Below are 14,807 nucleotides of genomic sequence, written 5' to 3'. Positions count from 1 at the left end.
TCTATCGGCCATTGTCTTATCCCTTTAGATCCCTAAATTTTTCTTCAGATAAATTTTCATTTTCTATTTATAAAATCGAAAGTGGTATAAATTTCTTAATTTAGGGAAATATTTTCAATCAGATATTTTTTTTTCAGGGAGGGAGGGGACATTGGTTACACTGTTATTACGATGTTGTAAAACCACCATTTTATTCGTTTGTTTACAAACATTGGATACTTGTTTATTCAATTTGATCGTTATGTTTAATAGAAAAGTCTCCAAACTTTTCAACAATGAATTCTAATCTAAACAAGAATAATTTTTTGTAAAGTATGGCTTCGAAACCGAATCATATCAGCTTTCTTACAACCGGTTCTTAGCCACACTAAATAATCAGGTAAAACATCGTATTACAGACAATTTCCCACAAAAATTTAAATAAAAATCATAAAATTAATACCAGTTTTGTTAGCCAGAACCTTCGGCCCCTCGTTGCAAACAAAACTGGTTTAAATCATATCATTTTTCATTTTAATATCCGCGGAAGGATAAATATCATCATTAGGGATTAATTTTAATTTATCGTCCATTGGCTAAACCCTTAATATCCCTGACATCAGTTATTGGCATCAAATTTTGATATCCAGGGGCTAATATTATGTATATATTTTCTCCATGTCAGTAGCGCAGCTACTATATAACTAGGATATATCCGTCCGTCGGACCATAACCTCCCTAGAACCCTCTGTATTGAGACGAGGAGGGATAAATAGCCTAAAACAATCCCAAAACTTGTTAAATTTTAAATAACATAGCCTAAACCTTAACCACGATCTTAACGAAACAACAATCTAAAAACCGTACTACTTTCTATAACAGGATGTATATCAAATCTATTTACATTAACAAACAAAGTTTTGGTGATATTCAACCTTATTAAACTATTTTTCAAGTATAGCACGGCAAAATGTCTAAAATAGTTTAAAATACTACTGCCATACTAACTATATCTTAATTAGCAGCCGAGAAAATCACATTGCCCCGAAAGCGTTACGAGTAAACGGACAAGCCGGTGAATTATAAAGTAGCTTTGCTACTAATAAGAATCGTTATCTGTCTATGTTTCTTCTCTTCTCAAGAATAGGGAAATATTTAAGGGTTTAAGTTTATATAAAACAGACCATTTGAAATAAAAGCAATCAGCAAAAATGCACGAAAGATTCTTTATTTATAATTAATGATAGCACCTTAGCCTCTTAATGCCTCTAGAAGAACTTTAAGATTGGGAAAGGAAGGCGACCTTCCACTTTCAATTTTGAATTTAAAAGAAAAAAACTTTTTTTTTGGGGGGGGGGGCGGCGGGGATATTTTTACTAGGGATAATGATTATAAACCTTCCCAGTACATATGAGAAGCATCACTTTAAAGGAGAACCATATAGTTTATCTGTTTGCGAGATCCTTCAGTACAGACACACAATCTATTTATATAAGGATTAACATTTGTACATTTCTTATACTCCCCCCCCCTAATTTCTTACTATGAACGCAACAAAAAGTTATAACGTCTAAACACCCAACGCCCCGCAGGTAAACATCTGTTTCACGTATAAGAAACCCAAATAAAGAGTGTCCCTACTAGTGAGTTTTAATACAGCAATCACAATAACGCAATAATAATAGGAATGCCTTGGCTAAATACATTTTTTAACAATCATTTGACATAAGATACTTTTAACTTAGCAATATCAGTTGCGCCCCTTTCATCTAAGGGCTCTGTATTCAAAGGGGTAGAAAGGTCCTCGAAAAATTAGCCCAAAATCAAGACTTAAGAAAATACAATAGCCTAGAACCATCACAGGACCTATGCGAAGCTTACTTAAAATAAGAAAACCCAATCAATTCAGTTGTTGTTAAGATGTTAATCTTCAGATAAAAAAAAAACCTTACTACTTTATATAGTAGGATTAGACTCAAACAGATCATTTACTATTTCAGCAACTTTGTAATATTGTTTAAATTGTAAACACACTAAATAGAAACTACTTTTATTTCTGAACATGGATTTATATTCAGAGATTTAAAATCAATTTCAAACATGTAATATTGGTGCACTAAATCCATAGCATTACTGGTACTCAATAACAATATACTAGCAGCTACGCCCCTTTCAGCTATGGGCTCTGTATTCGAAAGGACATATAGCATAAAGCCACCTGAAGATTTAATCTGATAATAAATTAGCCTAAAACCATAACATGACCCATGTGAAGCTTGCCTCATAAAAATAGAACCGGAACTGATCCGAAGTTATTGGAATCTTTAGCATCACACAAAAAACTTTTAATTTTCTAGACTTCTATTTTAAGTACACAGCTGAAATTTACAGTGAATATTCCTTTGACCTGTTCGCATCTAGTATATACATTGTTTTATACGTCAGTCTGTCGTTCATGCTTCGCTACTTATGGATGTTGTCACCCTTATTTTCCAATTTTTTTCGCAAAATGACTGTTATTATTTTTAATTTCTTTCAAAATCACCTAATACAATTCTCAATTCCTTTTTTCAAAGCTTTAATGATACAATGGGCAACATTTAATTTTTTTATTGTATTTAAGAATGGATGCTTTTAAAGGAATAATATCCGTTTGTCTGTCTGTCTGTTTGTTCTTCATTTATGTTTTCTATTTACCTTATAACTGACTGTCTGTCTCTAACACTATATTTTAGGTCACCCTAGAGGCCTCTAGGGGCACTTGAGTTAGGGGGTTGAGTCAACCCCCCTACACTTTTAAATTTTGTTTTAAAAAAATATTTTTTGGGGGCGATGGGGGGGGGGACGAGGCATTTTTTCAAGGGCTGATTTCTCTTGGGTAGGTGGTACTACCCTCCTCTAAAATAGTAATAAACTTTCTCACGATCTACAGCTACACTATAAAGGAGAATTATATCGGTTAGCAAGATCCTTCAAGTACAGCAAAAGTGGTATTGTTAAGGTGCCAGAAAATAATACATCCATTTAACAAGAAGGATGTAGACTGACAGACTTGGTATTGCTGGAATTACCTGGCTTACTGATGAAGACAGACATCATGTTACTTTTATAAAAGGATATCTAACTATCTATATGTATATATAATCATATCTATCTATCTATCTATCTATCTATCTATCTATCTATCTATCTATCTATCTATCTATCTATCTATCTATCTATCTATCTATCTATCTATCTATCTATCTATCTATCTATCTATCTATCTATCTATCTATCTATCTATCTATCTATCTATCTATCTATCTATCTATCTATCTATCTATCTATCTATCTATCTATCTATCTATCTATCTGTCTACCAAACATATAGATTGAGAAATAAATGATATATCCTTGAATGATAAATAAATAAAGGGCGTTTTGACCACTAGAAGTAAACGGTGTGCAATCGCTTCCACTCATGTTTCAAATTACAAAACAAATAGAACCCAGGGAGGGAGAGTACATTGGAGTGTTTATCACACTAGTCCCCAAAGTTTTATATTAACGTTTTCTTATTTGTTGGCTTAGCAACTTTGGGGACTTTTATTTTAATTTTAATTGGATGATTAGTTTATTTGAGTGTTCAAACATTTCAACCACTAATTTAAATCTACAGAAGGGGTAATTTATTGTATCACCATGGGGTATGTACTTCAGTTTATCGGCCATTGTCTTATCCCTTTAGATCCCTGATGCTATTGTGACTTTTTTTTACAGCTTAAAATACAACACATTGATTTTTTGAAAATACAAATATGAGGAAGTTATAGCACACTCAATGAAAATGGTATAATATTTCTTTGAAAACATAACATTAATTTTACATTTTGAATATTTTAAAACAGATTATTTTTCTCGGGTTTTTAATGATTTATTTATATCTTGAAAATATAAATGGTATGGTTAATTTTTGGTTCTGTAAAGGTAAAATGCATTTTAAATTATTAATTTACTCAGCTTCTATAAAAGATAGAAGACTGGCATTTCTTTTAAAAGGTAAATCCCATGATTATGTTAAATAGTTAGGCTTCTGACATTACTTATGAAGATTTGCCTCACAAGAAATTCTAGGGGATAAGACAATTGACGATAAATAGATATACATCCTCCATGATGATAAACAAAATTAACATGTTCTATAGATCGAAAGCATTGGTTGAAAAGTTTGAAACCTACCTAACAATCGTATTTAATTCAAAATACACAAATATAATTTCCGAGCAAATTTTCGATAAAATAATTTTGTTATAAAACTTTAGGTACCAGTGTAATTTACAGTTCAATGTTCCTTCCCTTCCTTGGGTTGCTATGCATTTAAAGGAAAAGCACCAATGAGACCTTTAAATTTATAAAAAAAAAAAAAGAAATGCTTTATATGAACGTATAAATCCTTGTCGAATGAACATTCTTTATTTTATTTTCTCGTATTCATTCGAATCCGGTGGATAGGAACCGGTTCTCATCCATACGAAAAAACTATGTCTAGCATCGTATAATATCCAGCTTTCTGCGAATAAAAAAATGTACAATCAGTAGATTAAAACTTATTTTTTAGCCCGTGCCTTGGGCACCTCGGGGCTAAAAAAAAACTAGTTTTAATCTTATAATTGTACATTCTATATCCGCAGAAAGCCGTTTATAATACGATGCGAGAAATAACTATTAAACTACTGAACACAGACTCGATGAATGATTACGGGCTAAAGACACAAATAAAAATTCAAAAAAATAAAGGATAAGACAATGGATGAGAAATTGATGTACATCCCCAAATGATGATAAAAAATATATATTCTTTAGATCAAAATTATTGGTTAAAAATGTTGGACACCGCTTTTTTAGACCAACAACAGAAAATGGGATAAAAATACTCAAATTTTCGATCCAAAGCATGAAAAATAACTTGTCTGGGGGACTTTGGGTACGAGTATAATTTGCAATCATATGTCCCCTTCCTTCCTGAAGATAGATTATTTCAAGAAGTAGCTCAGCAAATAGAAAGCTGACTTTGTTCTTACATAAGATGATTGCATATATAGCAAGGAAAAATTTACTGAAGGGAATAATGTCGATATTATAATCAAATATAAATTAGATTTTCTTACACTTTACTGTTTTTATGAAAGTTTGTCCCAATGAGTTAAAGATTGTTTTTTAATAGACCATTTCGGCCCAAATATAATTGAAGGGGATATTTTCTTCTTCTACTTCTGAAGTATTTGTATAGAAATGTGACCCGCCCCCCTCACCTCAAAAAATGAATTTAACAAACCAAAAATATCCCTTATTTAGAATAATATTAGGTTGAATAGTTTGGGCATTACAACGTTGAACTAACTAAACAAGTTTAAAGTTTAAAAAGTACCCAAAGTTTTTAAGCCAGCAAATGTCAGATACATGCCTTTTAAACTTTGGGTATAGGTAAAAATCTATTATGTCTATAATCTTATTTTGATAACATAATGACAAGTGATAACCGAATAATAATTCTATTATTGCGGGGTTTTCATGAACCCTATTTAACCTAACCTTTATAAGCATAATCATAATACAAATAAGGGGTTAGTGGGGGGGGGGGGGGCGGTATAATAAGGTCCATTTTTGTTTACAGGGAAATTGCCTTTTTTCTTGAAATCCAAACAGATCTTGGTCATGCGATTTTAGGACAGGAGGGTGTTTGCACAAAATATACGAAGTTGCAGGGATCATAAGGGATAAGACAATGAACAGTAAATTAATCCACTTGGAAACTTTTGAGATTTAATATTTTGGTTGGAAAATTTGGACACTTATAGTTTAAAAGAAATAATTCAAATAAAGTACCCAACAAATAAGAATATGTGATTGTAAAATATTGGGTACTATAGTATTTTATAGTTCATTGTCCCCTCCCTCCTTGACAAAGTTGTAAATTATTCTATTATATTAGGGAGTGAGGTGACATTGGACTGTAAATCATAATAGATCCAATTATTTAGAAAAAAAAATTGGCATATGAAATTTTATAACAAAATCTTATTTCAGTCCAACCTATCTGATTCTATTCATTTTCTTACACATTTTTATTTAACGGTAAGGATCGAACGTCAATTTTTGGGGCAGTTTTCTCGGACCTCACCATATGTTGCCTCGCTTCCTTTAAGGCTTGTAAAACAACAACAGTTTCTACAACAACACTTTACTAATCTATACAAAAGTCAACGGCTGCGCCCCTGGGATTTAAGAGTATCTTATTATGCAGGGATGGAGGGGACATTAAGCTGTTTAATACACTAGTCCGCAAAGTTTTAAGATAACGTTTTCTTATTCGTTCGCTTAACATTTTTGGGGACTTCATTAAATTTTGATTGCTTGATTCATTAAGTTGAGTATCCAGACGTTTCAACCACTTATTGTAATCTACAGAAGATTAGTTTCTGTATCATAATTTGAGATGTACATCATGTATCGGCCATTGTCGTGGGGCCGAAGAACTGGGCTAACAAAAAAAAATGGCATATATCTTATAACTTTTATCTTATTATTCGTGGAAAATTGTTTGTAATACGATTTTATACATGATTTTACCAGATTGCTGAGAACCAGTTATTATCCAGCAGATATTAATCGGTTTCGAAGCCATAATGTAAAATCCTTTTCATTAATACCATTAAAGGTTATACGATATTTTAATGGAGAGACACACAGAAGTGTCTGCTATTTTTCTTTAAAGTGCCCCTAGAGGCCTAGTCGCTGATTGTTTATAAATGAGTAAAATAAGATTTAGTTAATCTCAAGATAATGTTTCTCTAGGATGTTATCATTTCTAAAAATTTATTTTATTATTATTATTAATTCTTATATAAAAGTAACAGGGTATATGTCTGTGTATAACAAATGACCTTGCTAAACGCTGAACCTACATGGTTCTCCTTTCTAAGGGCTCAAGAAGGTTTATAAATATTTTGGGGGATGGTAACCCACCCTCTTAAGATAAATTTGTATTAGAAAAAAACCTCCATCCATTTTTTATAAAACTACAATTTTAAGTTGAGGCTCGATCATCCCCTTCCCCGGTTTCAAGACATCTAGTGGCGTAGCTGCTTGTCTATAAGTTAAAGTTAATTACCCATTCTGTAGATTACAATTAGTGGTTGAAAAGTTTGGACATTCAAAATTTTTTTTTATTAGAGATTTTTTATTTTTGGGGGGGTATTTACCCCCCCAAAAATTGTTTGGAGGAGGTAAATACCCCCTCCTAAATGGTTGGGGGCGCCTACGGCACACCCAGGGTAGGGGTAAATTTTGAATGGGGGGGGTAATCGCCCCATTACCCCCCCCCCCCTTGGACGCCTATGATTTTTATATATAATATTGTTCTTTTTAAACAATAAAAATTTAAGCTATTTTGTAAATAATGGTAACTAATAGGATAACATTAAGATAAATTGAGGTACAATGTACAATGATGATAAACAAAATTATCCCGTCTATATATTAAGATCATTAATTTTGAAACTGCTAGTTTATATCCACCAATCAAGAATTAGTAAAATTACCCATTGCATTGGTTTGAGCCAACGATTAGAAGAACGTGTTTATTAAACTTTGTGTATAGCATTTACAGTCCAATGTCCCCACCATTCCTGGTAAATTAGAAAGTCTATAGTATGTGAAGGGATGGAGGGGTCACATGTTTTTGAATTTTTATTGGTTTGTTCCAAACTAGTGGTGTTCAAACTTTTTCACAGATAATCTTAATCTAAACATAGGGGTAATTTTGTTTGTCACAATAAGAGAGTCACAACAATATATCGTCCAATGCCTAGATTATTGAATATAGATAAAAAAAGAAAAATCATACCATTTGTCTAAATATATGTACAGTATGATAAATCTATTTTATGTAACTTTTAACCAATTCAAAATTTAAAAACAAGGACTTTACATATTTGGTCAATTTATTTTGAAAGGTTCTAAAGGGATAAGACAATGGCTGATAAATTGACGTACATTCTTAATGATGATACACAAAATTATCCCTTTTTGTGAAATAAAATTATTGGTTGAAAAGAAACGTTTGAACACTTAACTCAATAAACCAACCAATCAAATTCATTAAGTTTTAAAGTTCTTAATCCAACGAATAAAAAAATGTTGTTATAAAACATTGGGGACTAGTGTAACAAACAGCCCATTGTTCTCTTGAACTCTTCTAACACAGATAACCTCTAATAACTATGTACCATTAAGTCCTATCTTCTTAGTATGCACAAATCCATAATGTTAAACGTCCTATAACATTTTTGTCTAACCTTTGTTTCAAATTCTTAACTTTACTCTTTCTTTAAAATTATTGGTTATAATTGGTAAAGCTCTGCTATTAAAAAAAAACCAATACAAATTTTCAAGCCCGAAAATAAAACTTTAGGTGTAAACAAATTCACAGTCCATTAATCCTTTCCTTCCTGCTAAATATAAAAAAAAATAACAAAAAAAGACAATTCTAAGAAAATAAAGTATAAGTCAGTAAAAATGTTTTGATAGCATCCATATAAGATATCATTTAGATATTTTGTAAAGAATAGGAAGGCTAAATCAATTCAAAGCGAATATGCATTTTCTCCTTTTATTACAAACGATGAAACGCCCCCCCCCCCCCTTCAATATTCTTTAATTTAATGAAAAAAATTAAATAGGAATGAATCAACCTTCTCTCCTAATAACTCTGAATTTTGTAGCATATTATAAATGGTTCAAAAAAAGGGATTTGGATTATTTTAGTCATTGCCAAATTCAAGTAATAAATATGAGGGTTTCTTTGCCGGGAGGGAGGTGACATTGGGCTGAAAATTACTCAGGTTCCAAAAGTTTCACAACCACATAATATCAATGATGGCTTAAAAACTTTGGGTACTTTTATTAGATTTTAATTGATTGGTTCCAAACTAATAGTGTTATCATTGATGATGTCATTTATTTATCATAAAATGTCTTGGCCCTGGAACAACAAAAAATTTTGGAGGAGGGTTTAATAGTAATTTGAAGGATTCTACCGCCAAATAAATTATTATAGATTCGATATCCCTTACTAAATATGTAAAGGTCCATTTTTCCTTATTTTTTCTACCCTATTAGTTTGCTAGGTAGCATTTTGGTTGAGTAAAATTTTACAGGAATCCCCAATATTGACATAAAAACAAGAATCTTCAAGAATTGATAAGACAATGGACGATAAACGAAATTACCCGTTCTGTAGATAACAATAATTGGTTGAAAAGTTTCGTTTCAAACCATTTAAGATCAAATAATTCAGAAACCGAGAACAGCTGTTTTTAAAACTTTAGATACCAGTAAATTTACAGTGTAGGTATTATCGACAATAATGGATAGATTACGTGGTTATATTAACAGGGAAAAGTTTGTCATCAATTTAGGTGTTTTTTGAGATGGGCGTTTTTCTTTAGTATAGCCCTAATGTGGACCTCTTTATTGGTCAGTTCGTTCATCCAGTATGAGGGGAGGAAATGGGGTGGATGGGGATATCGTTACTTTAGCCAGCTGGGAATATAACTTTATCATAGTACATAAAAATCTATGTAGTGCAACACAGCTTCTACAAATAATGAAATTAATTCGGGGAAAATCACGAAACCTATACGTGATTTTCAGCTGTCGTTGGGGGGGGGGGGCAATACATCGTAAAATTGACGACCTCTCCATTTGCCCCCAAAAAGTATTTTATATTTATTTCGCTTGTTGGTTATACCTTACACCTGATTGCAACATCCAATTAAAAACGACAATTTAAATCCAAGTAAATCAAAACAAACGTTAACAGGGAATCCAAAATTTTGAAATTGAAATATCTTCGGCAATGATTATATTTGATTATGATAAATGGTTTTTAATTCAGAAGGATGACTACATCAATGAAGGTGAAGCTTACCAAAATAGACATAAACAAATAATCCAAAATCCCCCCCCCCCCCCCCTACTCATTCCTTACCTCTACTGTAGGAAAAAAAAATCATCTTTTGTTTTTAATAAACAGTATAAGTTTATGCTCACTAAAGCATCATGTCTTTTTGTTTATAACCAACTGAAGATTGTTTTTAACATGAAGCACTGTGTATTGGACTTATCAAATAGAAATAACATGTTTAATTAAACTGTGTTGATCACTCTATATTATATAAAGTAGTAAGTTTTTTTGACTGATGCTTAAGATCTCCATAACTACTGAACTAATTGGGATATCTAGTTCAGGTAAGCTTCACATAGGTCTCATTTAGAATTAATTATAGAAATGCTACCTTTTCAATATGGTGCCTTATCGTATAAAGGATCGCCATTAAAATTAAATTAGTATTTTATATAGATAATTTTTCAAATCTTAATGAAGATTTTTGCCCAGGCTGTTTATTACACTAGTCCCCAAAGAATTATAAAAATGTTTTCTTATTCGTTTGCTTAACAACTTTGAGGACTTTTAAATAAATTTTCATTTGTTGGATTACTAACAACCACTCATTTGTAATCTTCAGGAGGGGTAATTTTGTGCATTATCATTGGGGATGTATACCAATTTATACTCTTATCCCTTTGGATCGATGTGTTTTATCTCTGTCTGTGTGTCTTAAAAAACATTACCTAAAATAAGTAAATATATATTTAGCTTGGTTAATGGAAATTGAGATTTATGTATCAATGGATGTAAGATTTTCGTGGACATTTTGACAAGTTAAAATTTGTTGTCAATTTAGCTTACTAATATCGATCACAGTTATTGGTCAGTTCCAGAAGAAGGGAAAGGGGTAAGGCGGTGGATGTGGAGTATAGTTAAAATAGCCAGCTGTGAGTGTTAATTTATCAGTGTACATAAAAATCTGGTACAACATCCAAGTAATAATAAATCGATTTAAGTATCTAATTGAGTGATATTTAGATATAAAGATAATAGATTAATATTAATAGATAGATCATAATAATCATATTAAAGACTAATAAATATTATTGGATAATTATTAAGGAAGGCAGACACTTATTATTTTGAAAATTTATATTGATAACATTTAGATAAATAAGTAAAAATATAGACAATAAGATATAAAGATAGGTAAACTGATAGGTAGATAGATACGTATAATGTTATATAGATGGATCAATAAATTAGTTAATTAAATAGATAGATAACTAGATAAATAGATAGTCAAAGGTAGAAAAAACAATAAATTAATATATAGATGAACAGTTAAAGAGATATAGATAGATAGATAGACACAATACCTTTCAATATTATCTAACAATCCAGCCTCTTCATAATTGGGCGGTTCCTCATCACAACAACTATCTGTATCCGTTCCTACGCTTGATATATCATGCCCAACCTCTGCAGGACAATCACAAAGGGATATTTGACCTCCGAGGTCGCTACAATGACAACTCTGACCTCTAGAATCACTATAACTATTCACTAAACTTTTGTGATGTTCGGTTTCAAACCCATGGCTCGAATGGCTCTCTAGGGGTTCTGTGTAGCCATCACGGTTGTCAAGGTATTCCTCCAGTTGGTGGTGGTTGTATTGGTTCATGAACCCAGTGGTTAGGTTCATGTGATAGTTGGTCTTTAAACCTGCCATATTTAATTCGCTCTCCTTATGGGAGAAAAAGTATCATTTATAGGGAATCTTTTTATAACTTTAAAGGGAAGCATACAATATTTTTTATCTTTATAGTACATAGCATTATTTTTAATACGTTTCCAAAGTGATAAGACAATGACCGATAAATTGATGCATTTACCAAATGATGATACACAAAAAAAACCTTCTTTAGATTACAAATAGTGGTTAAACGTATGAATACTCAAATGAATACTAAATGAATCAACCAATCAAAATTCAATACAAGTCCACAAAATTGTTTAGCCATTCGAATAAGAAAAAGTAGTTATTATAAAACTTTTGGGACTAGTGTAATGTGGACAGAAACAGCCCAATGTCCCCTCCATCTCTTATTTTTAATGACTTTTCTTGCCTGATCTGATTCTGAGCAACTGTATATTTTCTCACGTCTACCCAAATCATATTTTTGGCGGTAGATAGTCTCGTCCAGCGAATGTTGTTGGCGGGTGGCGGCGAAATGCGGCGGAAACGACGAGATTTCGGTCATAGATCTGTTTTATTACCGTTCATAATTTTATAATTTTGAAAGCTAAGCTATTGTTTAATTTTAAAGGCAAAGCTCTTCTATAATTATGGGTCGGTCTATAATCAATTGAGGTATGTTAGAATTCTCCCATTGATTATCAACTTTGCATGGTGAATACTGAATAGTTAGATACAGTTTAACAACTATATAAAAACTGCCAGAAAGTCCATTAAAAACATGCTGATTTTGCCCAAAAAAATTGACATAAAATTATGTGATATAATTATTCTATTCATCTGATTTTTAGAATACTGATTCCTATTACAACTAGGTACAATGTTATAAGCGTGTCACCTCTACAATCAAGTTCTAAAAATTTAGGTAAGCTCTTAAACAGCATCCTAATGAAGCATTTCTAAGTACCCAATCACAATTAAACAAATTTCAGAGTTATAGGCCAACGAATCAGAGAAATTGAGGAAATTTAATTTTAAATTACAGTCTAAATTTCATATTTATTAGAAATTCACGATAATCTTATATATGAACGTGCCTAAAAGTTTCAACCGTGCTAAACTGTTTAGCTGCTGCTGACGCTACAGCCGGCAACCGTCGATCTAGCTGTTTCGGAGCGAAGCTTACTTCACTATTGGTAATGCTTGTATACGTATCCTTAACGTTATGATGGCTGACGGATTTTTTAAAAGCCTCTGCGGATTTTTTAGAAAAGGATTTATTTCGTTCCACTTTTTTGAACAGCTTTTTGGGTTTGCGCAATTTTGGCGGGGTTATTTCGCCCTGGGCGATTTTTCTCGCTTTTTCTAGGGCTTTGCCGGTTCGGTTCTTAATGCTTTCTTCGTCAGTTTTCTTCATGGTTAATTTTTCTTTGAATTTTGAAAGAGTTTTAGGCTCCATTTTTTGTTTGATGTAATCGGGTGATCTGGATTTTCTATCTGGACTTATAGAACCTAAATTATAATGTAATCGTAAAATGTCATATTTTCTGTCTGTTTGTCTATCTGATTGTCTATCTGTCTTTCTATCTAACTGTCTTTCTGTCTAACTGTCTTTCTGTCTATCTAACTTTCTGTCAAACTTTCTAACTGTCTTTCTGTCTAACTGTCTTTCTGTCTAACTGTCTTTCTGTCTAACTGTCTTTCTGTCTAACTGTCTTTCTGTCTAACTGTCTTTCTGTCTAACTGTCTTTCTGTCTAACTGTCTTTCTGTCTAACTGTCTATCTGTTTTTCGATCTATTTTTCTGTCTGTCTGTATATCTATCTGATCGTCCATATTTCTATATGTCTTTGTTTATGACTGTCTGTCTCTATGTCTAATTTTTTTTTTCACTTTTTGTCTGTCTTTCTGTCTGTCTTTCTGTCTGTCTTTCTGTCTGTCTTTCTGTTTGTCTTTCTGTCTCTCTTTCTGTCTTTCTTTCTGTCTGTCTTTCTGTCTCTCTTTCTGTCTGTCTTTCTGTCTGTCTTTCTGTCTCTCTTTCTGTCTGTCTTTCTATCTGTCTCTCTGTATATCTTTCTTGTCTGTCTGTCTTTTTTCTATCTTTTCGTCTGCTCTTCTGTTCATATTTCTTTCTGAACCAGACAGGGTGTCTTGTATTCTGTCACTTCAGTCTATATTTATGTCTATTTTCTGTCTGTCTTCCTGTCTGTTTGTCTTACTGCCAGTCTTTCTATCTGTTTTTTTTTAGTTTGTCTTTTTTTCTTTCTGTCTATCTTTCTAATTGTCTTTTGACTGTCAGTCTTTTCTGTCTGCCTTTTTTTTTATCTTTTCTGTCTTACTTTCTATCATTCTTTCTTTCTCCCTTTCTGTCTGTTAGTCTATCTGTCTTTTAAGTTATAAGCCAACAAATGAGAGTATATGGTTATATTTTAACTTTATGACTTTCCAGTAAATATTGTAAACATAAAGTTGGCAGATTTTCTTAACTTTTCTCTGAGAATTTGATAACTCTTGTTTTATCAAAAACAAGAAACAACATTTTAGCAAGATAACGATACATATATCCTATATTGCAAGGAAGTAAGGTTTTTGTAGGAAGTGAAAATGTCGGAAAATGTTAGTCCCAATAAATAAAACCTTAAAAATACCTGATTTTGACGGTGATATTTTGCCACTTAGCTCACTATCCTGATTTCTATGTCTGAAATCTGGAAATAGCAAACGTTGCGAACTTTTTACGTCGCCATTTTGTTTTTTCATTGCGCCATCTTGAATTTTTCCCTTGTTTGCTCTCTCGCCGCCGCCATCTTGGATTTTGAGTGCCAAATTTTTGGCGCCAACTTTGATGTTGGTGTTGAAGGATTGGTTGATTGACCGACGAAAGTTGTTGTTACTGCTGTGAGTGAAGTTGTTATGGGATGTTGTTGTGTTTTGTTGTTGTTTGACAATATGTTGTTGACCACCGTCCAATCCCAGAGCACTGTGGTATCGCCTAAATGAAACAAAAAATCAGCCTCACTTCATAATAATACTTTCATTATGACAGGTTCAATATTAAAAAAATATTTTAATTTTTTAGACAATTGCCACTAAAAATTTTTAATTTATAGTCTTTGTCACTTTTTTGATTGCACGTCTAACAAAACAGAGATTTGATAGAATTTTTTAGGAATAGAAGCTAAACAAAACATAATAC

The 14,807-nt window shown here is 32.1% G+C and overlaps 1 protein-coding gene across 1 annotated transcript in view; it reads right to left on the bottom strand.

Moving 5' to 3' along the window:
* Positions 1–14,807, bottom strand: part of LOC145333258 (uncharacterized) — a 71,599-nt gene that overhangs the window by 40,887 nt on the left and 15,905 nt on the right. The window contains exons 3-6 of the mRNA XM_080178393.1: positions 14,260–14,603; positions 12,710–13,124; positions 12,043–12,181; positions 11,293–11,660 (exon numbers count right to left, since the gene is read on the bottom strand). Coding sequence (XP_080034519.1) covers positions 11,293–11,660; positions 12,043–12,181; positions 12,710–13,124; positions 14,260–14,603 — 1,266 coding nt within the window. The remainder of the gene's footprint in view (positions 1–11,292; positions 11,661–12,042; positions 12,182–12,709; positions 13,125–14,259; positions 14,604–14,807) is intronic.

This window comes from Acartia tonsa, chromosome 12, assembly GCF_053477335.1.
Source record: "Acartia tonsa isolate MP-2025a chromosome 12, ASM5347733v1, whole genome shotgun sequence".
Taxonomy (NCBI): domain Eukaryota; kingdom Metazoa; phylum Arthropoda; class Copepoda; order Calanoida; family Acartiidae; genus Acartia; species Acartia tonsa.
The sequence above is the reverse complement of the archived record's forward strand: the minus strand, read 5'-3'. Positions and strand labels throughout refer to the sequence as shown.